The sequence below is a fragment of the Rhinatrema bivittatum genome, chromosome 6, assembly GCF_901001135.1.
Source record: "Rhinatrema bivittatum chromosome 6, aRhiBiv1.1, whole genome shotgun sequence".
NCBI classification, from domain to species: Eukaryota; Metazoa; Chordata; class Amphibia; order Gymnophiona; family Rhinatrematidae; genus Rhinatrema; species Rhinatrema bivittatum.
In genome coordinates, this window is record NC_042620.1 from 185,611,184 (window position 1) to 185,636,793 (window position 25,610).

Here is a 25,610-nt window from a genome sequence, read left to right on the forward strand (position 1 = left end):
CTTCAATGTATTATCCACTTTGATGCCTAGATCTTTTTCCTGGGTGGTACCTCCTAAGATAGAACCTAACATTGTGTAACTACTGCAAGGGTTATTTTTCCCTATATGCATCACTTTGCACTTGTCCATATTAAATTTCATCTGCCATTTGGAAGCCCAATCTTCCAGTCTCGCAAGGTCATCCTGCAATTCATCTCAATCTGCTTGAGATTTAACTAATCTGCATAATTTTGTGTCATCCGCAAATTTGATCACTTCACTCGTTGTACCCCTTTCCAAATCATTTATAAATATATTAAAAAGCACCAGTCTAAGTACAGATCCCTGAGGCACTCCACAATTTACCTTTTTTTCACTGTGAAAACAGCCCATTTAGTCCTAACTCTCCGTTTCCTGTCTTTTAAATAGCTTGCAATCCACAAAATGACGTCAGCTCCTATCCCATGACTTTTTAGTTTTCTTAGAAGCTTCTCATGCGGGACTTTGTTGAACACCTTCTGAAAATCCAAATACACCACATCTACCGGATCACCTTGGTCCCCATGTTTATTCACTCCTTCAAAAAAATGTAGGAGATTTGTGAGGCAAGACTTCCCTTGGGTAAATCCATACTGGCTGTGTCCCATCAAACCATGTCTATCTAAATGTTTTGTGATTTTATTCTTTATAAGTTTCCATGATTTTTCTCAGCACTGAAGTCAGGCTCACCAGTCTATAGTTTCCCAGTCATCCCTGGATTCCTTTTTAAATATCGGGATTACATTGGCCATCTTCCAATCTTCAGGTACAATGGATGATTTTAATGATAGGTTACAAATTAATTTGAAATAGGTATGAAATTTCATTTTTCAGTTCTTTCAAACCCTGGGGTATATACCATCTGGTCCAGGTAATTTACTACTCTTCAGTTTATCGATCAAGCCCACCACATCTTCCAGGTTCACGATGATTTGGTTCAGTTCATCTGAATCATCACCCATGAAAACATTTTCTGGAATGGGTATCTTCCCAACAATCTCTTCAGTAAACACCGAAGCAAAGAAATCATTTAATCTTTCTGTGATGGCCTTATCTTCCCTAAGTGCCCCTTTAATCTCTCAATCATCTAACAGTCCAAATGACTCCCTCGCAGGCTTTCTGCTTTGGATATATTTTTTAAAGTTTTTATTGTGAGTTTTTGCCTCTATGGCCAACTTCTTTTCAAATTCTCTCTTAGCCTGCCTTATCAATCTCTTACATTTAACTTGCCAATGCTTATGCTTTATCCTATTTTCTTCTGATGGATCCTTCTTCCAATTTTTGAATGAAGATCTTTTGGCTAGAATACCCTCTTTCACCTCACTTTTTAACCAAGCCAGTAATCGTTTTCCCTTCCTTCTATCTTTCTTAATGCATGGAATACATCTAGACTGTGCTTCTAGGATTTATTTATTTATTTATTTTAACAATGTCCACGCCTGTTCACCTTTCAGGGTTTTGTTTTGTTTTTTTTTCCATTTTTTTAAACTATTTTTCTCATTTTATCAAAATTTCCCTTTTGACAGTTTAGTGCTGGAGCCGTGGATTTACTTACTGTCTCCCTCTTCTAGTCATTAATTCAAATTTGATCACATTATGATCACTATTGCCAAGTGGCCCCACCACCGTTACCTCTCTCACAAAATCCTGTGCTCCACTGAGAATTAGATCTAAAATTGCTCCCTCTTTCGTCAGTTCCTGAACCAATTGCTCCATAAAACTAATTTATTCCATCCAGGAACTTTATCTCTCTAGCATGTCCTGATGTTTCACTTATCCAGTCAATATTGGGGTAATGTACCTAGACATTGTAAAACAACTGCTAAACCGAATGGAACTTGTGATTAATATTGAAAAAACTGAATTTCTACACTTAGAACGAAAAAATATCGAAATCATTCAAACTCCAATAATACTCAAAAACAACCAGAAGATCAAACAAGCTGAAAAAGTACGGAACCTTGGAATAGTAATGGATCCAGAAATCAATCTAAAACAGCACATATTGCTAAAAGTAAAAGAAGGCTATGCAAAACTCATGATCCTCAGAAAACTAAAACTTCTACTAACACTAGCTGATTTCAGAATGGTACTTCAGGCACTGGTTTTCTCCAGCACTGATTACTGTAATGCTCTTTTACTAGGACTCCCAAGTACAATACTAAGATCACTTCAAATACTGCAAAACACAGCAGCTAGGATACTAACTGGAAAGAGAAGGAGGGACCATATAACTGAAACTATAGCGGAATTACATTGGCTACCCATTGAACACAGAATAAAATACAAAGCCTTATATACTATATATAAACTAATACATGATGAAAAAGCGGACTGGCTAAACACAGCACTACGAGTGCATGTCCCACACAGAAACCTTTGTTCAGCAAACAAAGCACTCTTAACCATTCCTTCAGTAACGGCAGCGAGACTAACCCAAGTCAGAGAAAGGGCCCTATCTTTAGCAGGCCCTGATTTATGGAACACAATACCTCTAGAGATCAGACTACAAAGAGATCTCAAAACCTTTAAGAAAAGTTTAAAAACATGGCTTTTCAAACAAGCATTTTCTAAAGAGACTGGAGAATAGAAAATATACAGAAAGGCAGAAGAGCACCAACACACAGCACTATTCTCAAAACGTGCATTATAATAATCTAACAACCCTATCTCACAACCTACGTAATTATATAACACAGAGAATATGAATTTTTACCTGTAAATAGTACCTGACAGGTACACTTGGTCATGAACTACATTACTAAACAATCAATTGTTTTTTTTCTTATGATATATTGTAACCGAACCTTTTGGCACATGTTAAAATGTACTATACCTTAATTTATGTGCTTACATGTAAACGGTTGCGATGGTATATAACTTAGCGACGGTATAGAAAAGATTTTACATAAATAAATATGTTAAATGTTAAATATAAATATAAAATAAATATTAAATATAAAAATGTTAAAATAAAGTGTTAAATGGTTTTTCCTCCTAGTTTATTGTAAACCGGTACGATAAGACCTGGTCTTGAGCATCGGTATATTAAAAGAATTTAAATAAATAAACCAACCAAATAAATAAATAAATAAATACATACATACATACATACATTGAAATCTCCCATTATTACTGCACTACTAATTTGGTTAGCTTCCCTAATTTCTCTTAGCATTTTACTGTCCTCACTATCTTAGCCAGGTGGACGGTAGAATACATCTATTGCTATACTCTTCCAACACACAAGAGATTTCTACCCATAAAGATTTGATTGCGCATTAGTCTCATGCAGGATCTTTATCCTGTTGAACTCTATGCCACCCCAATCATAGGGCGCCACCCCTCCACCAAAATGCTCCTCTCTGTCATTGCGATATAATTTGTACCCTGGTATAGCACTGTCCCATTGATTAACCTGTTTCCACCATGTCTCTGAGATGCCAATTAAGTCTATGTCATCATTCACTGCTATACATTCTACTTTTCCCATCTTGTTTCTTAGACTTCTGGCAATAGCATACAAACATTTCAAAGTGTGTTTTTTGTTTATATTTACATTATGCTTTTCACTTGTCAAGGATAATTTGGAATCTTTTAGCTCAGGGAAGTTTTTAATTATAGGCACTTGGACTACTTTTCTAATTATTGGAACCTTGTTGGGATGCCCTAATTCTAATGCATCATTAGTATCCTTTGAAGATAACTTCCCTCTGAAATATGCACTGCTGAGCGACTGTCGGCTTTCCCCTTTGTTCTAGTTTAAAAACTGCTCTATCTCCTTTTTAAAGGTTAGCGCCAGCAGTCTGGTTCCACCCTGGTTAAGGTGGAGCCCATCTTTTTTGAAAAGACTCCCCCCCGCTTCCCCAAAAGGTTCCCCAGTTCCTTACAAAACTGAATCCCTCTTCCTTGTACCATCGTCTCATCCACACATTGAGACTCCGGAGCTCTGCCTGCCTCTGGGGATCTATGCGCAGAACAGGGAGCATTTCAGAGAATGCTACCCTGGAGGTTCTGAATTTCAGCTTTATACATAAGAGGCTAAATTTGGCTTCCAGAACCTCCCTCCCACATTTTCCTATGTTGTTGGTGCCCACATGTTCCACGACAGCCGGCACCTCCCTAGCACTGTCTAAAATCCTATCTAGATGATGTGTAAGGTCCGCCACCTTCGCACCAGGTAGGCATGTTACCAGGCGATACTCATGCCCTCCAGCCACCCAGCTGTCTACATTCCTAATAATCGAATCACCAACTATGACGGCCGACCTAAACCTTCCCTCCTGGGCAGTAGCCCTGGGAGAGACATCCTCGGTGCAAGAGGACAATGCACCACCTGGAGAGCAGGTCCTTGCTACAGGATCATTTCCTACTGCACCAGATTGATGCTCTCCGATCATTTAACTCTTTTCTATACCGACCTTCATGACAAATGTCATATCACATCAGTTTACACAGAACAAGGGGTAAAACAACTTTAAAACAAAACCATTTTACGATCATGAGATCTTCCTCCTCCAAGGCAGCACCAGGGCTGCCAGTTTGGAGTTGGGACTTGGCTACTATGTCTCTGAAGGTCTCATCTATATACCTTTGTCTGCCTCAGCTCCTTTAGGTCTACCTCTCTAGCCTCTAGAGATCAGACTCATTCTCTGAGACAGAAGCTCCTTAATTCAGATGCACATGTAGAACTTCTCACCAGCAGGTAAAAAATCATACATGCGACACTCAATGCAAAAGACTGGAAGGCTCCCTCTTGCTGCTGGACTGCTGCCTTCATCTTAAATTTGTTTGGTTCCTAGTTAAGTTTTAGGTTGCTATGGGATAGGAATACATACAATTAGGTCCTTAAAATATATTAGTGTATTCACTATATATCTGGTAGTGACCTACAAGGGAATGATTAAACTCTTGATAAGGTGTGGGGAATTTCTGAATTTAAGTTAAAAGGCTGATTTTTTTTTAATTTGGGGTTTTTTTTGTGTGTGAAAGTGACACCTACCTATAAATTAAAGGATGAGCTAGGAGTAGGTGGGAGAGGGGTGGAAGGGTTGGGAAATACAAACACACAAACTTCTGTTTATTGCCTGCCTTTCTGACTACCTATTCAATACAGACACACAAACACACTAAACAATATATCGCAATAGTTTACTTCTCGCCAGGCCGTTTATGGCATTTGCTGCATGTGTTGTATATGAGGCCAGCCTGCACCAATTATCCATTGGGCCCCATGGAAATAAGATTTTTGGGTTAGGCATGGCCCTTGTACCTGATTGGGCCACGCCACCAACCTAACAATGAGGCGTTGGCCCTCCATCCGTGACGCTGACTGGCTATTGTGCTCTAAGATGTCCTGGGATGACGACTAATGTGCCCACTATATGTACTTGATGCTCTGCGCTGCCTGCTCACGTTCCGGATCATAAGGAAGTGCTGCTGCTGGAGCCACTCCAATCGTGCGCACCTCTCTCTTGCGCTTCTTTCCCTTCGATAGACTCTCGCTGCCGGCACCCTCTTCCTGCCCGTGAGCAGTCTTATAATGCACGCTGGAGTGCAAACTGTGATCTTGTGCCACCTCAGCCATGGTTGTCTCCCCACAGACGGCACTCTTCGCAGCTATTATGCACTCTCCTGGCCGCACGCCAACGCTTCTGGACCAGCCCACGTGTGCGTGCCGCTCAGCTCCCCCTCTCCCAGCTTTAATCATGTACCCGAGCTAGTGACTTGATCACCTTAGCCCCACCAACCATCTTAATCGTGTCCTGTGCTCACTTCCTTCAAGTCGGCAGCTCCACTAACAGGCCTCAGCCAGGCCGATCCGTTGAATGTGGAAGGCACGTACCACACTGCCAGTCACCTTTATTGGAAATCACTCGCAATGTCTGCACGAGTTGAAGGAAACACACTGCAATCCCACGTGCTGCTGCCAGGGATTGCACTATGATCTAGGAGAGATCTCGCACCGCCAAGGCCCGCAAAACAAAGAGGGCTAGCACTGAAGGGAAGTGGGCTTAAGAGGCCCTCAATGATACACTCTGCACCTGCTCCCTTGCTCATACCTCTAAGGTTGCATGCCTTAGAGGTATGAGCATGCCCAGTAGGCCTTTCCCCATGGCCTACTGGGCATGGGGAAAGGATAGGACAACAAGAGGTAAGCCACCATGGGGGAAAAGGGGAAGGCCCCAGCCCACATCCCCGTGTTAATGGAGGGCTATCGGGCATGTTGTGCGTACCCTCTTTATCAGTGTTACAGTAAATGCAGAGTCTGGTTTCTTAGGCTTCCAGTTCAGTTTTTGTCCGCATTTTTGATTTCTAGTCTGTGGTCACTTATGCATTTGATGCGGGTGTGTCGTTAATTTATGTGACCAAGAAGAGGCATTCTGTTATATGTAGGCTCTGTGTAGGGACTGATCAACAGTCTAGGTATTCTTGGGAACATTGTACTATTTACAATGTTAGTTTTTCATACAGGATTATTGCCATTTGAGTCCTAGGATTTGGTGCTGTTTTTGGTATGGCAAGTTTGCTACATATTTGCTGAGTGTATTTTTTGCAAGGTTATGTGTACTTCACAGAGTGCCTAGTAATGGAAGGAGTTTGTTATTCCCTTGATGCTTGTTTTTCATTCAGAACAGCTGCAGTTAATTTTGAGTTGTCGTCAACAAGCACGAATTGGAGCGATGATTGCTTCATTGGAGGACCGATTTGGATTTTATTTTGAATTTTTATGTCCAGCTTTTCACTTACAATTAATGTTTTTTTTCCTCTCATGAAATCTTGCTACATTTTTAAATTTTAGTTTTCCCTCTATACATAGTGGACTTACTTTTTACAACTGGATTTGTTTGACTCATATAATTATGATTGTTAGTGTTAATTGCTCTTTTATGATTATCTTTATTTGTAAGATTTAATTCCTTAAAAATTTAAGACAGAGGTGTACAAACAGGGGGCACACTGAAAAGTGGGGTGGAGTTGAACTGAAGCTTAATTTTTAACATTAGCTAGCCAAAGTACCTGTTCTATGCCCAGCTCTGTATGTGCATGGTGTAATGTGATCTCTGTCTGGTTTGGTGTGATGAGGTCTCTCTCTGTGGGCCTTTCTGGGTGGAGGATGTACTTTTCTCTGTTGGTAGGTATAGGGTATCTGTCTCAGTCTCCCGCTGTGTGGATGGGTATATAGTGTAGTGTTTCTCCTGTAGGTGGGTGTAGTGTGGTACCTCTGTGGTGGGTGTAGTTTATCTGTCTTTGTGTGTCTCTCTCTCAGATTAGGGGTGTATGTCTACCTGCGTGTGTATGAACATGTGTGTTTTCTCCTTTTAACAATTTGAAGAGAAGTAAAACTTGGCCTTTCAGCTGCTAGCTGGCAATATTTATTTATCTATTTATTCAATACCTTTTCTATACCGGTGTTAGTGTGTACATCACATCGGTTTACATCATAACAAAATGCTTAGAAAATACATTTAACAGGGGTACAACATGGTAAGGGCAGGTGTACGCAAGGAAAGCATAGAAATACAGCGTAACTGGAGAGGTTCTTAATATAAGTCACTATTGGTATATATCATGTTAGATAATATCAAAATTGTATGTTATTATATACATTATGTTCAAGAGTGCATATAATCAAAGAGTAGAATGGTGTTAGCAGAGGTGGGATGTGGATTTGGGGGAGGCAGATTGTGGCAGGTAGATGGTTAGTCAGGAAATGCCCGTTTGAACATGGTTGTCTGGTGCATGTCAACCAGTTCAAGAACGGATTGGGTGGTGGGAAACTGACACCAGACTAGAAACCCAGGATACCCTTCATATGTATATGCAGGTATGTATGTAACTCAACTTGGGAGAGGAAGCCCCCAAGAAACTGAATAGATGGAAAGGATCCACGGTCTGAAAAGTTTTGCTTGCTCCTAAGTTATGTTAGATATCTCATAAAAACAGTTTTCAATATAGTAATGAAAAAAGTAAGTTAAATTATTCTTTTTGGAGCTTGTTCATACAAATGCACATTTCTTGTGGTGTTAATTGTGCAAAAATTGCTCACTGCCTCCTCCCAAGAGAAAAACTTAAACTGCATTATGACCCCTCATGTGAAAAGGTTGGACAACCCTGATTTATCTTGTGTGTGAAAACGACAATTAATAGGTCAATTAATAGGCAACAGAATATGGCATGTTCGCTGGCTGACAGGCTTTGTGGGCTGGTAAATTGTTGATGCCATGCACATGACACGAGTTTTATGGCCTGCAAAAGCTTTAAAATCCTTAACGGTCCAATAATGGCCTGGTGATGCCAAGAACTTAATTTCATCTTGGACCTTTTTTTGTTCTTTCCATCAAGTCATATCTTCTGTGGGAACAATTGTTAATTACCACAAACACATGCCTGCAGCATGTTCCGAAGGTCCCTTGCTCACCTTTGGTGCGCGGATCCCAGAGCCTGATGTGCCTATCAGTGCTCCCCGATACAAGTCGCCTGCACAACGGAGAGTAGGAGATGCAGTTAAATACTTTGTTTCCCGTCTGAAGACATAAAATGGGAAGAAACACATAAGAGAGAATTTCAGCATGGACCTTATTTCACTTTCACCGTGTAATAAACATTTGCCAGGAAATGACATCTGCAAATATTTTCTTCTGCTTAATAGCAGTGACTGTTAGAATCTCTCCTAAAAGTATTCTGCCAATTTGTACAATGCAAAGCACAGGGAGGCTAATTTTCAAAGTCATTTCTGCGGGTAAAAAACAAAACAAAATGATGCTTTATCCATGAAGAAAGGCTATTACCAAACTGCTCACCGGATAGGTGAATAGAAGTAGGGCCCGCATGTGTGTCATTTTACCCTGCAGTGAGAAGACGTGTTCCCAGAGGCAGGGCTGGGGAGGGGACTGCACAGACACCCAATTTTTTTATTTTATTTTTTTTTTAAATTTCATAACACGTGTGTATTTTCACCAAGGAAAACTACGCTCACACCTCAACAGACGTAAATGTGCACAGATAAGTGTTAATGGGATAATTTTCAAAAGGGAAGCACGCGTACACTTTCCCCTTTAAAAACTGGTGTCAAGTCCCTCAGGTAGATGACTTTAGGTCTATGCATGCTGTCACAAAATGAACCCCTCCCCTCCCCCAAGACAGTTTTAAAAAGCCATCTAACCAGGTGAATGCCCATTTTTCTCAGGCAAATCAACCATTTGAAAACTGCCCAAGCACACACTTGGACCCACAAGCCGCAATGTCAGAGACATTTCTAGGGAAGGGAATACAACAACATTTTCACATTTATGCAGGCCCTTTACCTGAGGAAAATGGACCCACAGAAAAAACAGATACAAATGCCTCAGGCATTCTTTTCCAGCAGTTTTTCAAAAAGAAAGCAGTTTCTTACCAGTAACAGGTGTTCTCCGAGGACAGTAGGATGTTAGTCCTCACACATGGGCGACATCATCAGATGGAACCCCAACATAGAAAACTTATGTCAAAGTTTCTAGAACTTGCCACACTGGGCATGCCCTATACCACGCATCCACGCAGGGTTCCTCTTCAGTCTTATAACGCAGAATAAGATGTAAATAAAAAAACAGGGGAAACCCAACTCTACGGGGTGGTGGGCGGGTTTTGTGAGGACAAACATCCTGCTGTCCTCAGAGAACACCTATTACAGATAAGCAACAATGCTTTCTCTGAGGACAAGCAGCATGGTAGTCCTCAGATGGATGAATCCCTAGCTATAGGCTGTCCCCCAACATAAAAGGGGTCCAGCAGACACCCAAACCAGGTACCAACGGGCACAACAATGGCGCTGTTGGTAACAGAGGGAGAAACTGCCCGAACCCAAACAACAGGCTCTAGGCAGGAGAGTTGGGTTCTACACCTCAAACAGGTTCCGAAGGACAGACACGCCGAACCAACTGTCTAGTTGGCCATCCCTAACCAGACAGTAATGAGTTGTGAATATGTGGAGAGAACTCCACGCCACAGTTTTGCAGATTTCCATGGGAACTGTTCGCAAATGGGCCACCAACACTGCCATGGCTCTGACAGAATGAGCCTTGACATGACCCCCAAGATGTAATGCCTGGGCATAACAGAAGGAGATGTAGTCTGCTAGTCAATTGGAAGTGTTTGTTTGGCAATGGCAATGCTCAACCTATTCCTATCGAAAGAAATAAACAGTTGGTTTGACTGTGTATGGGCTTCTGTGTGCTCCAGATAGAAGGTAAGGCTCGCTTGCAGTCCACACTGTGCAGTACTCATTCGCCTTGGCAGGATGATTGACTGGTTAAGATGGAAGTCCGTCATCACCTTAGGCAGGAACCTAGGGTGCGTACGCAAGACCACCCTGGCATGATAAAACTTAATGTAAGGTGGATAATTTACTAAGGCCTGGAGCTCGTGAATTGCCACCAAAAATACGACCTTCCAGGTCAGGTACTTCAGGTCACAGGTGCACAGTGGCTCATAAGGAGCTTTCATCAGCTGAGCTAACACCATGTTCCCAAGACACAGTGGGAGGCCTTAGGGGAGGCTTCAGTTTAAGTAAGCCCCGCATGAAACATACAACTGTAGGCTGTACAGAAATGGGCATATCATCTACACCTTGGTGGTATGTGCCAACTGCACTGAGATGAACTCTAACGGAGTTGGACTTTAAGCCAGCTTCCGACAGGTATAGAAGGTAGTCAAGAGGTTTTTGTGTAGGGCAGGAGAAAGGATCTAGGGCCTTCTGCTCACACCACATGGAAAACCTTCTTCACTTCAGTTCATAGGAATTTCTAGTGGAAGGCTTTCTAGAAGCCATCACAACTCGATACACATCCTCTGAAAGATCAAGTGGCTGCAAGACTAACCGCTCAACGTACTGGCTATGAGCAACAGGGCCTGGAGGTTGGGATGCCGCAGCCTGCGTTGATCTTGCTTGATGAGATCTGGGGAAGTCCCCAGAATGATCAGTCTCCGGATGGACAGCTCCTGTAGGAGTGGAAACCAGACCTGTTTTGGCCAATGAGGGGCTATGAAGATCATACTCCCCTCGTCCTTGCGAAGCTTCAAAAGAGTCTTTGCCACTAAGGGAATTGGAGGATATGTATAGAGAAGACCCTTGCCCCAATGATGGGCAAGGGCATCAGAGGCTGGTTTGCCATCTTACTTAGAAAAGGGAACAGATCAGAGGCACCTGCCTGTTGCAGGAGGATGCGAACAGATCTACATCTGGGCTCTCCCACAGGCAGAATATCCGATTCATTACCCCCTTTTCCAGGGACCACTCGTGGGGTCTGAAGGCTCAGTTCAGCCTGTCTGCTTCCACATTCTCCATCCTGGCCAGGCACATGGCCCTGAGCACCATTCCATGGGACATGGCCACTGACCAGATGGGGATTGTTTTCTAACACAGGAGGTCCGTGGCTGCCTACTTGTTGACATAGCACATGGCTACCTGGCTATCGCTTTGGATCAAGACAACTTTGTTGGACAGCCGATCTCTGAAAGCCCATACCGTGTACCTGATTGCCCAAAGCTCCAAGAAATTGATTTGACAAGAGCATTCCTGAGCAGACAAAAGGCCCTGGGTGCTGAGCCCATCTACATGAGCTCCCCACCCTAGGGTGAATGCATCCATGGTTAGGACAATTTGGGTAGGAAAACTTCAAAAAGAGATTCCCCGTTCCAGATTTGAAAGTACCTGCCACCAGGACAATGAGTCCTGGAGGGACGGGATTATTTGTATGCAATCCTGGAGGCTCCGAGTGGCCAGGTGCCACTGCAACCGGCCAGGTGCCACTGCAACCTCAGGGCCCATTGGACTCTACACACGTGAAAACTTGCCAAGGAAATGACATGGACGGTTGCAGCCATATGGCCCAACAGCTTTAACATGTGCCAGGCTGACACCTGCTGGCTTGTTGGATCTTTGCTGCGATGATTGCCTGAGCCATGTCTAGTAGAGCTCCTATGAAGTCCAACTGAAGTGAAAGGCTGAGATGGGACTTTGGGTAGTTGAGAATGAACCCTAGTGACTCCAACACCTGGATGGTCAAATGCATGGACTTGGTGGCCCCTGCATGAGATATGCTCTTGATCAGCCAATCGTCCAGATACAGGAAAACATGCATACCCAGCCTGCGGAGATGCACCATCACTTTGGCCAGGCATTTTGTGAAGACCCGTAAGGCTGACATGAGACTGAATGTCAACACCCGGAACTGGAAGTGCTGTTTTCCCACCACAAATTGGAGATACTTCCTGTGACTGGGGAAGATCGCGATATGAGTGTATGCATCCTTTAGGTCGACGGAGCATAGCTAGTCCATGTTTTGCAAAAGGGGGATCAAGGTGCTCAGGGAAATCTTGAACTTTTCTTAAAAACTTGTTCAAGGCCCCTAGGTCTAGGATGGGATGGAGTCCTCCTGTTCTCTGTAATCAGGAAGTACCTGGAGTAGAATCCCTACCCTCTTTGCTTTGGCAGTATAGGCTCGACCACTCTGGCTGTTAAGGAGGAGGAGAGTTCCACTAATAGTACCTCCTGATACGCTACTGGCCCCTAAGATGGGCATGGAAGGCAATTTGGCGGTACACCCAATAGATTCAATTGGTACCCTTGACAGACGATGGAAAAAGCACACTAGTCCGAGGTCAAACTGAGCCGCTGGTTCACAAAGAACTGCAGTCTGCCCCCTGATGGTGTGGATGGGAGAAAATGGGCAGTGTTCCTTTGGTGAAAGAAAAGACTTCCATGGCCCCTGTCTCGCCGGCCTTCTGGAAGAGGAGGATGGGTCTGGAGTGCTGGAGGGTTTCATAGTGGTCCCAAAGTTGGGCCACAGCATCCCTCACCCTATCCCCAAAGAGATTCTCCCCAGTACATGGCATGTCAGCAAGTTGTTCCTGTACCTTTGGTTGGAGATCCGAGGCCCGCAGCCATGCTACTCTGCGGGCACCGATTCCCATTACAGAGACCCACGATGCTGTTTCAAAAAGATCGTAGGTCGCATGGACCTCGTGTTTTCGGCGCTCCACACCCTTGTGCACCAGTGACATGAGGGTGTCTTGCTGCTGTTGAAGTAGCTGCTCAGCCACTTCCTGCACCTGCTTCCAGATGCCCCGCAAGTATTGGCTGATGTGAACTGGTAGGCAGCAATGCGGGCAATAAGCATGGCGCCTTGAAATACATTATTCCCAAGAGCATCCATTGCTCTATGGTCCTTTCCCAGGGGCGCTGAGGAATGAGTCTCAGAGTGCTTGGCCACCTTGAGGGTGGATTCGACCAATCACCGACTGGTGGGGCAGCTGACGCTTATTGAATCTGACAACTTTCTGGATGAGGTAGACCCCATCTGCCTTCTTATTAATGGGAGGCACTGTGAGGGGGTATCCCCATATCCTCAGAAGCAATTCCTTAAGGATCTCGTGTACCAGGACCTCCACCATCTCCTTAGGAGCTCCATGAACTGAAGGATCTCAAGCATTTTGTGCCTGGCATCCTTCTCCATCACCCTCACAAAACTTGCTAAGGTTATGTCCTCAAGTGGAGACTTCCTTCGCTACTCTGGAGAAGAAGAGTCTGAAGAGAGACCCTCTGAGCAGGACTCCAAAACACCATCCCCCCCAGGGGTCATAGGGTTCCTCATCCTCACTATAAGTCACAAGGGAAGGGTCCCTAGGTACTCTGCCTTCATCCAGAGGTGAGGCACTGGTAAAACTGGACGGGGGGGGTGGGGGCAGGCATCTCTGCCAGCCTTGGTAGAGCTTCCTCCTTGGAGGAACTGGCAACAACCACCGTTTCTGTAGGGGGAGGCCTCTGTGCCCCGCTGTGCACTGATGCTGTCCCAGGAACCAATGCCAGCTGGGTCGATAATGCACCGATGAGACAATTGTGCTTCTCCAGAAGCAATGCGAGGACAGGTGGCACCGGGTCTGGTGCCATCGGTGTCACAGGACTGAAACCTTGCAGTGCCTGGTCCACTGCTGGCTGAACTCGGCACTCCAGCTCCTCCTCGAATGTTGCAGATGCCAACACCAATTGGGAGGAAGGATGGGTGGCCAGATCCTCTTCGGACCCTTGAGGTGGATCGTGACTGGCATCAGGACCGGTAGAGACCTTCACAGACCCCTGGCACTGATGGAGGATTTGTACTTCTTGCTACAGGGTCACTTCGGGGGCATCGCAGCAAAGGTCGGTGCATCTCCATGCCTGGCACCATGCATTGATGGCGATCAGTGCCAATTCTTCTTTGGATTCCTTTGATGCTCAGCCCGGTCCTTCCCCGGTGCCGAGGCTGATGATAAGAAACCCAACATCATTGGCCTGGAGGAGATAGACGACTATCCGTCTCCGGTGCCACTATCCGCCAACGGCATAGATAGAACCAACGGTCCTGCCGATGTCAATGGTTTGGTGTCCATTGGTGCGGCTCCTTGGTCCTTCGATGCCAATGCCGCTGATGCCTCGGAGTTCTTCAACCCGAAGAGCTACTCCATTCTTGTCAACTTGAAGCAGATGTCCCTTCGGGGTCATCTGGGCGCATAAACAGCAAACCCAGAATTCATGCAATGTCCCCAGGCAAAAGACATCTCATGCGGATCCGTGATGGAATGGTCCTCGGGCATCACTGTAAACCAGTAGTGGCCATGTCGGTCGAAACAAAAGGGCATGAACTGAAAACATTGTCAGTGGGGCATCAATGGCTGGTAGGCATCGATGCACTGCCGCCACGGGGATTGACAGCGAAAGGAAACTTACTTGAATCACCGAAAACCCTAACTAGGAGTCACTACAGGAGGCTACAGAGAAGGATGAGGTGATGGAACAATGAGAAAAAAACCACGAAATATTTGAGAAATCTAAATTTTCACACAAGGCCAAAAAACAGCCAAAGTCAGCTCATTCACACCACGAGGCTTACAGCTCTGCGGAAGAAGAGAGACTGGAGAGGGACCCCATGTGGAAGCTTGGTGTAGGGCATGTTCAGTGTGCCTAGTCAAAGTTCTAGAAACTTTGACATAATTTTTACGAAATGGAGTGCTATCTGATGATTTTACACGTGTGAGGACTACCATCCTGCTTGTCATCAGAGAAATCAAGTACCAGACTTTATATATCCAATGATGGAGATTCCATTACCTCCTTCCATAAATAGTGTGCATTTTCAAATTGAGACTGGAGAATAAAGGTTAAGAGTACGATTGCAAATTCCCAGTAATATTTTTTGCATATATGGTTAATCTTAAACACACAAATGGCTAATTTTTGACTGCAATAGGAAAATTGGTTCTTGCCTGCTAATTTTCATTCCTGGAATACCACAGATCAGTCCAGACAAGTGAGGTTTTCATTCCTACCAGCAGATGGAGGCAGAGAATAAAATCTTTTCAGACACTGCTACTTAACAGAGAGTGCTACCTGCAGTTCCTCAGTATTGGCCTGTACCCAAGCCAAGATGCCTACTCCCAAAAACCCAAATGATTTCCATCTGGGGCAAGCAGAGACTCAAAGTTGGATCACCCTATAAAATCTGGGCCCCAACCTCCAGGGTAACGAACAAACTTTCAACCCTAATAGCTTAACTTATATACAATATTTGCAAAAATCTTCATTTTATAAACATCCAGAAGCGGGAAAGGTCTTTCGCAAAAATAAGACGGGAGTCTGGACTGATCCGCAGTATTCCAGAAACAAAAATTAGCAGTTAAGTTCCAAAATTTTCCTTTCCTGTTCATACCCCAGATCAGTCCAGACAAGTGGGATGTACCCAAGCCCCCTTTCACTCTGGGTGGGATCCTGAAACACCCATGCATAACACATTTTCCCCAAATGTGACTTCATCTGGCGCCCGAGGTAATGCTTGGTAGAAGTGTGCAAGGAAGACCACATCGTCGCCTGACAAATCTCCTGTGGAAATACCAGCTGACACTCTGCCCAGGAGACTGCCTGTGCCCTAGCAGAATGAACCTGCAGCCTCCTAGGAACCGATCAACCCTTACAAACAGGCCAATTTAATAAAAGATGTGGAAGAACCAGTGCTGCGAGTTAAGTGCCCGCTTTCCCGATGGGCGCCCAGGCACCTCTCCTGGGCACGCGATTCTGTATTTAAATTAGGCCGGGAGCCAATAAGGAGGTGGGCAGTTTTTTGGTTTTTTTTGGTATTTTTTGTGCCTCTGACTTAATTCGCTATGATATTAAGTTGGAGGGTGTACAGAAAAGCAGTTTTTTCCGCTTTTCTCTACACTTTTCCCAGTGCTTTCAAAGTTAACGCCTGCGGTTCATTTTACTTTCAGTATTCCGGGCGAATAACAGGCTCATCAAAATGCATTTGCATGTGATAAGCGCTATTAGTTTCGGAGTGGGGTTGGCCATGTGTTTTCCATGCGCTATTACCCCTTACAGTATAAGGGGTAATAGCAGCGCACTGAAAACGCGCGTCCAAGCGGTTGTTAAATGGTGCACTCAGCTGAGCGCACCGTACTGTATCGGCTTGAAAGATAGGCTGAAAAAAATTGCTTCCTTCAACCATCGCGCAATTGTACTCTTAGCTGCCTTACATCCCTTCTTTGCTCCACTGAATACAATAAAGAGATGATCCGAACTCTGAAATTCATTTGTGACCTTAATATATCGCAAGAGTTCAATGAACATCTGATAAATAAAGTTCCCTCGCAAACGGCGTATCTGCCGTCATTTGAGAAAAGGCCAGTAATTCCACCATCTGCCTGAGATAAAACGAGGGCATGACCTTGGGCAAAAAGGAAGGAACTGTATGCAGTGACAACCTGTCATTCGAAATCCGAAGACATGGATCTCTGCACGATAAAGCTTGAAGCTCCGAATTCTGTCTGGTCAAATAAATCTCCACCAAGAAAACAGCCTTCAAGGTGAGATCCTTCAAGGACGCCCTTCTCAACGGTTCAACAGGAGAGCCACAAAGCACTCGAAGAACCAGATTAAGGTCCCATGAGGGACACATCCCATGAACCAGCAGCTGCAAGTGCTTCGCCCCTTTAAGAAAATGCACAATGTCCAGATGAGATGCCAATGGCCTCCCCTGAAACTTTCCTTGAAAACATCCTAAGGCTGCCACTTGAACTCAGAACGAATTATGGGCTAGCCTCTTCTCTAAGCCATCCTACAAGAACATCAACACTCCGAGGACTCGGAGAGTCTGGATCTTCAGGTGGACCTGCGAGATGATCCAGAGGTTGTTGCGGGTAGTGATCCAGATGTGGGGGAAGTTCCGGTTGCAGAAGGAGATGACCCGAGGGTTGTGAGATTATTCCGCAAGGAGGAAGAATCTAAAAAATTTTTAATGTTAAGAAGTTATTGTAAATCAAGTTTGTTTTTGTTCCTACAGTTTTTTTTATAGTTACTTTGTTAAACTGTTACACTGTATCTTGTCTTTAAAAGGCTTGCCTTCAAACATCCTGTTTTATGTAAACCGGTGTGAAATTCTGAATCGAATATCGGCATAGAAAAATAAACACACAAACAAACAAATAAATAAATAAATAGTCTCTGCTCCCCTGGGGAAACTGTAATGATGACCTCCAGTTGCTGCAGCCGCATGTCCCGTACCGCTGCCTGCTTGGTGCGAGACGCACCTTGGGACACCACAAAGGCCTCCCTGATTGGGCACGAAAAATCTAAGGCGTAACTGTCTCTTATCACCTCCAAGACCCATTGATTGGTCGTGATCTTGGTCCACTCCTCGTAAAAAAGGGTTAACCTCCCTCCGACAGCTTCCAGGGAAGGTTGGACAAGCCCCCCTTCATTGGGAAGTTTTACCTCCTCAAGCCTCTTAGTCGGTATCTCTGAAAGGCTTTCGAGAGCCCCGAAAGGATTGCTGCCTTCCAACACTTAGTTTCTGCATGGAGGCGAAAGAATTCCTATTGGAACAAAACTTCCTCATCTCTCGAAATTGCGACTGCATCAGAAAACTTTTCTTGACTGGCTTGTCTTCAGATGATTTGTTCCCTTTCGACTTCCCCAAATGCTTCATCAACTGCTCCAGATCTTCTACAAACAACAGCTTCCCTTTAAAGGGGAGATTACACAGTTGTGCTTTCAACCACACATCCACCGCCGAATTGCACAGCCATAGAAGCCTCCGAGCCGCTACTGCAGACATCACATTCCTGGACAACTTTTGGATCATACTGTACAAGGCATCCGCCACATAGGCCACTCCCACCTCCTGCATTTTCTGGACCCAGCACAAACAAGCCCTCTGCATCGGACTAGCACAGACAGTGGCCTGAAGGCTCAACGCCGAGACCTCAAACAATATCTTCAGCAGGATTTCCAGCCTGGCCATCCTGGCCATCCTTCAGTGCAACTGATTCAACCATGGGAATGGTCATCTTCTTCGTCATGGCAGAGACTGCAGCATCCATCTTTGGCAGTTTCCAAAACTCTCTTCCAGCAAGGGATACAATTTAGCCATAGCCCTGGCTCAGGAGACTCCCCCATTCCCGGTCCACCAACTTCTTCACCTTTTTTGGCAAAGGAAAGGCCTTTGGAGGTCCACGCAGGCTGTCTTAACACCGGGTGCCCCCCTTCATTATTGGAATCCTCCTGCGTGACCTTGATCCCCAGTTCCTCCTTGCGGAATAATCTCACAACCCTCGGGTCATCTCCTTCTGCAACCGGAACCTCCCCCACATCTGGATCACTACTCGCATCAACCCCTGGATCATCTCGCAGGTCTACCTGAAGATCCAGACCCTCCGAGTCCTCAGAGGTCTCTCCATCTTCCTCCAACGTACATCTCAGACCCAGGAGGTGAAGAATCCGCCCAGACTTGGGCTGCACATCTATCCTAGGTTTCTAAGATGAACGCTGGGACTTCTGGGAGGCTGGATGCTTACTCGCTGCCTCCCTTTTTGCCAGATAGGCCTTATGGAGCAGCAACACAAAATCCGTGGAAAATTCTTCAGACCCACTGGAACACTTTTCCATCGCATTCTCCTCTAGCTCTCCTGTTCCTTCTCTATCTCCTACAGTGCCTGTATCCACTGGAGAGAATGGGGAAGGGGAGTCCCTAAACTCCCTAGCAGCAGCATGCTTCCTGCCACGTGAAGGCAAGATAGCCATCGCCTCCTCTGACCCCCCCCCCCCCAGGGATCTCCAGAACAGGACCTGCAGACTGTGTGAGATGATCTCTGTGCGAAGCCTGCTTTTTCAGAGGCACAGGCATCGTACAAAACAATTTCCTCACCCTGCTGGCCCGACAAAGTTTCCCATGCTCCATGGGAGGAGCCATGCTTCTGCCACAGCCTACGGCAAATATAACCCCTGGAGTGCAGCAAACTCTGTGATGCTGCTGCCGAAGCTGTCCTGAGGCCCTGGTGCTGAAAGCAAACCATGTGTGTCCCCCTCTCACCCTCAGCAACAGCCTCCCTGTCAAGAAACAGCCGAATGCACAGCCCTGCCAAACTTTTGTTTTTCTTAAAGAAACAGCAACTAAGCAGTCCCCAGAAAAGAGGAAGATATACTTTCCTGCTTCTGGTTGCTCCAGGCTGATGGAAGCGGGTGAGAAGGCCTCAGAGGAAGCAAGGGAACCAGGACCCCTGGCTTTTGCTCACTCTGAAAGATGAGGACCGAACCAGAACAAGGATTACCAACCCCCTCTACTCACCCTGCTCAATTTGAGGGATGGCCCACAAAGGAACCTAATAATTTGGGGAGCACAAGACTTCACCAACTTCTTGAAATTCCTCTCTTTTTCTTTTTTTAATAATCTCCAGACTGCAGGTTTGCATCTCTACCATCTGCTGGAGACAGAGAAATACTGAGGTCTGCAGGTGGCACTCTCGGTTAAGTAGCAGTGCCTAAAAAATGTTTAATCCCTGCCTCAGTCTACTGGTAGGGATACAAAACCCACTTGTCTGGACTGAATTGGGGTATGAACAGGAAACTATTTAATTAAGCAATTCCCATATACAATGTAATGTAATATTTATTTCCTTCTGAATAGTTTTAAATGTAGATTGTATAAAGAAAAAATAAAAATCTCACCAAAGTTGCCTTGAGACCTCCAGTCTCAACATCCCATACTCTAATAGTATGATCCCATGACGCACTGCAGATTTCTTCAGTATCAGACCACAGCACGGAGGAAATGGCCTCATTATGGCCAGAAAGAGTGATAATGGGAGTCTAGATATAAAATGGAGACAATGTGATGAGCTCATATTTATTTTTGGCCCAATTATAAAATATTACTTATGGGTAAAAAAGATGAAATCCAGCAGCTAAGAGCAGTGGTGGCCAAATTCATCCCGCGAGACTTCCTCAAATGGGCATGAATTTTGGAGTAATCAAAATATGCAAATTAAGCTTTTGTCCAATATAGGCAAGTATATCTAATGAATATTTACAGTGTATAGCCTTAAAACCAGACCTATCTGGGGAAGCAGGGAGTCTCACAGCATGAAATTGCAAGTCAGAAGACAACTAGGGATGCAGATTCAAGTTGAAAGGAAGTAAACAGGAGCAAGAATGAAAAGCGATTCACATCTCTTTCAGTGGGCTTATGCCGACATGAGGCAAAATAGTGATGTAATCGGTGACATCACTACTAATTCAAACGATTCTTTCCATGGAGCAGAAGGCTGTCCATTAAGGGGCAATTTTTGTTGGACCATCCAGCGATAGAGAATGCAGCTACTTTTGTACCTTTGTGTTACAATTTTTCAAAGAGAAGCAAACAAGCAAGGATACCAAGAGATCATCTAATCTCATGTTTTACAACCTGTAAGGCATGGCAAGGATCAGAATTGTGTGACACTGTCCTCAGGCATGGGGGTCCTTTCTTTCTCTCTTTCCCTAATTGTAGAACCTGGAGCCTAAGCAAGCCAGCAGCAGAGGGACAAAGTGACAGTACATGCTCCCAGTTTCCGTGACTGATCCTCCAGGACCATTGCTGAGCACAATGGCAGGCCAGACAAGAGTTGCTGTCAGCACCCACCCCTCTCCCCCAGAGTGTCCACCCTACCCAGCTGGCTTTGCAGTTCCTGTTTGAGTAGGTAGGGTTGGTATTGGCTAGCCCAGGGAGCATGCAATATCTGGGGTAGAAGCGGCAGAAGCATTATACCTCTGTTATACATGTGAAGGGGAATAGAGATGATGGGCAGGTGGGGGAGCATAAGGAGAGTGGCTGGGCAGAGCGTGGTTCACACCTCCTGCCACTGTATTCCCACACCCCCAGACTGGCACTCTAGTGATCACTCTTCTTTACTGCTCTTTATGATGTCCCTGCGATTCTGGTCCCCACAGCTGTTCTTCCTCTATGTGTATTCCCAATCTCTTCCTTTCTCTACTTCCCTGGTTGCTCCTGATCCCACATGCTTCCTGTTTAGAAGCTGGAGGAAGGAGACGTAAACATGGTGGCCAAGACAATACACTCTCATTCTGTCATTACTTTCTCTTTGAAAATTGCTAACACTTGCACGAATACAAAAGTACCCACATATTTTGCCACTGCAATATCTACAGCTGAGGTTAAGCAGTAGAAACTAAGCCTGGATATTTGAAAATTCTATATATGCATTTGTTTATTCCCCTGATCCAAGCAGGCAGCTACATTTAACCACACTGTGTGGAGCAATTTTCAAACCCTTTGAACTATCTGGTTAAATCCTTAGCTAGCTAGTTAGCTCCCTTTGAAAAATCACCCTGTAAAGCATGCCATCATATCTTAAAAATGGAAACTAATTTTAGATGGCATGCTTTACAGGGTGATTTATTGCTGACATAATTTGTTTATTTTGGCATCATTTTCATATACTCCTAATAAATAATGATGTCATCAATATAAGAATGTATTCATTCTAAAATTATAATAGGTTTTTAAAAACATCTGAGGGGATACACAGCCAGTAATAATGCTTGACAAAAAAAAATCTAACACTTCTCTCTTAAACCATTAAAAAATTTAACTCATTTACTAAACAGCACAACCATTACCAATGATGCTACATGCATTCAACCATAAAACTCAACCTGATTACATATGAAGTTGTTGAGGATGGTTCTTCATTCAACACCCAAGAGGATGCTGACATAACACGAGAGACAGCACATAGCTGATCAAGAGATGCAATCAAAGACCAAGAAAATATGCACAGTATCTGAATGTATTCAGATATTCCGGAAAGTGGAATATAAATCACATAAATAAATAAAATATGTGCAGAGAGATAGATAAATAGTCCCAATTATACAGGGCATCATCAGCCTGATTACAGAGAACTTCCCAGTGCACCTTCATATGTTGCATGTCCATATTACACCATACTGAACTCCAGAAGGAAGCACTCTTTGGCACAATGCAATGAGATCATATCCAGCATGCCTTGGCTTACAAGCAAGGTCCATTCCTGTCACAATGTGTGCAAAACTAACCCATCTGAAGACAAACTTACAAATCAGATTTACTTACAATCATAAGGCATGTCTTATAAAGTGAATCCCTGCTATTTCAACCAACATGTGCATTTGCATACAACACTTTGCGGAAAAGTCAGCACCCGCTTTCTTAGCGCACGCATGGCACTCGCAAGGGGGGCGCCATGCAATAAACAAACTAGGGGGTTGCACTAGCAAGGAGGCGCTAGGGTCGCTAGTGCGACCCTAGCGCCTCCTTGCTAAAGTGATCCTGCGGTTACCGGCGGTCTGCCAGTTATGAACACCGATGCAGATAAACTCTGTGTCGGTTTTCATAACTGCAGCCGGGTCGGTTATGAAAACCGACGCTGAGCATATCGGTGTCGGTCTTCAAAGCGGCCGGCAAAGTTTTTTCTTTTTTTTTTTTTTAACTTTAAAAAAAGTACAGAAAAGCAGTTTTTTCTGCTTTTCTGTACTTTTTTCAATGCGCTCAGCTATTAACGCCTGAGTGACAAATGTGCGTCTGAGACCCACATTTATTTTTTTGCATATGGAGTGAATGAGTAATAGCCTCATTCACATGCATTTGTGCATTAAATAGACGCTAATCCCCCTATTGCATTAGGGAGTGGATTAGCGTCTATTTAACCCGCGTCCAACAGCGGATTAAACAATACGCTCGGCTGAGCGCACTTCATTGCATCGGCCCCTTTAAGACTAAAACAAAGTCTAGCTCTTCTTTTAAGAGCTTAGCTTTAGAAAATTTACAGTACTGACCATTTCACAGGACTCTGCAGCATTTAAATGAAAACCACTGTATGGAAAATACAAACCATTCTTTCTTCTATTCATTCTTTAGGCACATCTTTCAGCAGCAAATGTGCATTGTTTGCAACTACAAGAATTATGAATTAGCATTCTAGGCCAGTGGTATCCAAACCTGTCTTCAAAAGACTCCTAGCCAGTTGGGTTTTCAAGGTATCCTCAATGAATATGAATGAAATATATTTGCATGTACAACCTTAACTGTATGCAAATACATGTCTGATGCATAATCCTTGTAGATATTCAGAAAGCAAGATCAGTTGGGAATCCCTTGGGACAGGTTGGGGAACCACTGTCCTAGATTACGCTGAGGTTATTTCAGTTTTGCTCATTTACATTTTGGTGTTTTCAAGCGCATTCCCTTCTGTAAGAAACAACATCTATTAGCATCTCCCTGTCTGTAAGCAGATGATCAGAGCCACTCTCCGTGGACAAATTTCTCAACAAATGTCATGAAAATCCATCCACAGAGAATTAGCCCCGTTACTTAGGTTCAATACTGCTATAGGTTCAAATAGGGAGTTTCCCCATTATAGGGAAGAAAACCAACAGGCTTCAGCACTAGCCAGGGGGAGTCTGCCACTATAGATGACTTTCATAACTGAACATTTATTGATAGTTTTTCATTTTGATAAATCACTCATATATGGATCTCCATTTTCTCATATATTGTAGGAATAGCCTGTGATTTAAAAATGGACTATTTAAAAAAAGTACTATCTCTGGCTCCAAAATTTCCAAAGGAAAATAAACGAACACTGCCTGAATGTGTGCTGGAGAGAGAGCGCATAGCATAAGCTCTGCCATGGTTTACCCGTGTTAGTCCCAGCTGTTCTGTTTTCTGCTTCTTCCTGGGTCGGTCTGTGGTTTCTTCTACATCATCCTCTTCATTTGTGGGAACTGCAATGAAAAATCAAGTTGAGTCACCACTCTGGTGACTAATTTCTTAAATAGTAATAAAACTTGTGTTACAAAAATAAAACCTCTGCGCAGTCACTTGAAATTCTTCAGGTCACATCTGCTCAATTTAGTAGCAAAAGGTCATTCTGAAAGGACTTCATTCATTTTTACTATGCATCAGCAGATAGATATATATATATATATATATATCATTCCTGAGGGAACAAGTGATACATAAATGAATATCTATAATAGAAAATGTTTTTTTATTATTATAATAAATCTCACAACATTAATAAAAAGACAAAATTACCTAAATAAGATTAATGTCCATATAAATCTCAGAGAGTCATAAATTCAGCAACAAAATATCTTTTCATATATTGCAATGAAGGAGTATGTGGTTAGTGACAAGCAGTGCTTCCAAGCACATCAAACTTATTATTGACTGAAGAGTCATGGTAACTTTTCATAAGATAAATACATGACAGAAAAGCACTTTCCAAATGTTCATCTGACTCCAATTGCTGTTGTAATAGCAAAGAACCTTCAAATTAATCTTCTATCCCCTATACAAAGGCCTCAATGTTTCACCTTATAGCAGCTTCATCAGGGGGAGAGTGACAGTGGTTCAAATACTAATATAGAAATATCAACAATATAGTATCAGACGTATAATATAATAATATTAGAGCAGATGTTAAGGTCAAGTTAAGGTATTTTGTATGAATATTTTAGTGGGTAAATGCTGTTTTTATTAATGTCGTGAGATTTGTTACAATAATTTTTTTTTTTCTATTATAGATATGGGTATAATTTGCTATTGGCCTTCAGGTGCCTGAATGGGATTCTCTCACTCTGAAAACACCATTGTCTCGATTTCCTGATGCAATGGGAAAGAAACTGGAGCTTTAAGATGACCCTTCAGAATAGGATCTCAATCCGGGATTTCAAGAACTTTATCCTCAGAGAGCCTCAATGCCTTAATAACCTGCACTATTAAAACACTCATTTTCTCTCTATGAGTAGCCTAATTTGCATCTCCTCTTTATTTCCTGAATTTACTTCACCTTCTTCCAAAGAATCGTTTACACTCTCTACATATTCTATCTCAGTTTCCAAGCCTGTAGGCACTGGAAACTCAGCTGAAGCCCATTCCAGTACTTCGAATAAAACTTTCCTTTTCTTCTGAGGTCTATAAACTTCCCCTCTTTAAGGTCCCGGCTGGGGTATAAACTCCTTCCTCAGAGCCTTTAGCCTGCAATGCCTAAAAGGCATGATGTAAGAATTAAAAAAATTCTGGAGAATACTTGGTTAAGAAGTGCTTGCCCCTTCTGAATCAGCAGCAACAAGAATCTCAGCTTCAGGAAACAAATGGAGAGGATCTAAATTAACAGCAGCCTCTACCTGACAGGACCCTAATGCTGAAAGGGAGGATTTCAAAATGACTGCTGCCTAAGTCATAACAGCCAGGTTTCCTTCT

At 43.8% G+C, this 25,610-nt stretch overlaps 1 protein-coding gene across 2 annotated transcripts in view; it reads right to left on the bottom strand.

Moving 5' to 3' along the window:
- WDR12 (WD repeat domain 12) overlaps positions 1–25,610 on the bottom strand; it is an 84,232-nt gene that overhangs the window by 7,992 nt on the left and 50,630 nt on the right. The window contains exons 8-10 of one of the 2 annotated variants that reach the window (XM_029606297.1): positions 24,042–24,127; positions 20,033–20,173; positions 8,441–8,546 (exon numbers count right to left, since the gene is read on the bottom strand). In XM_029606297.1, the coding sequence (XP_029462157.1) occupies positions 8,441–8,546; positions 20,033–20,173; positions 24,042–24,127 (333 nt within the window). The remainder of the gene's footprint in view (positions 1–8,440; positions 8,547–20,032; positions 20,174–24,041; positions 24,128–25,610) is intronic. The other variant, XM_029606298.1, reaches the window with a different exon arrangement.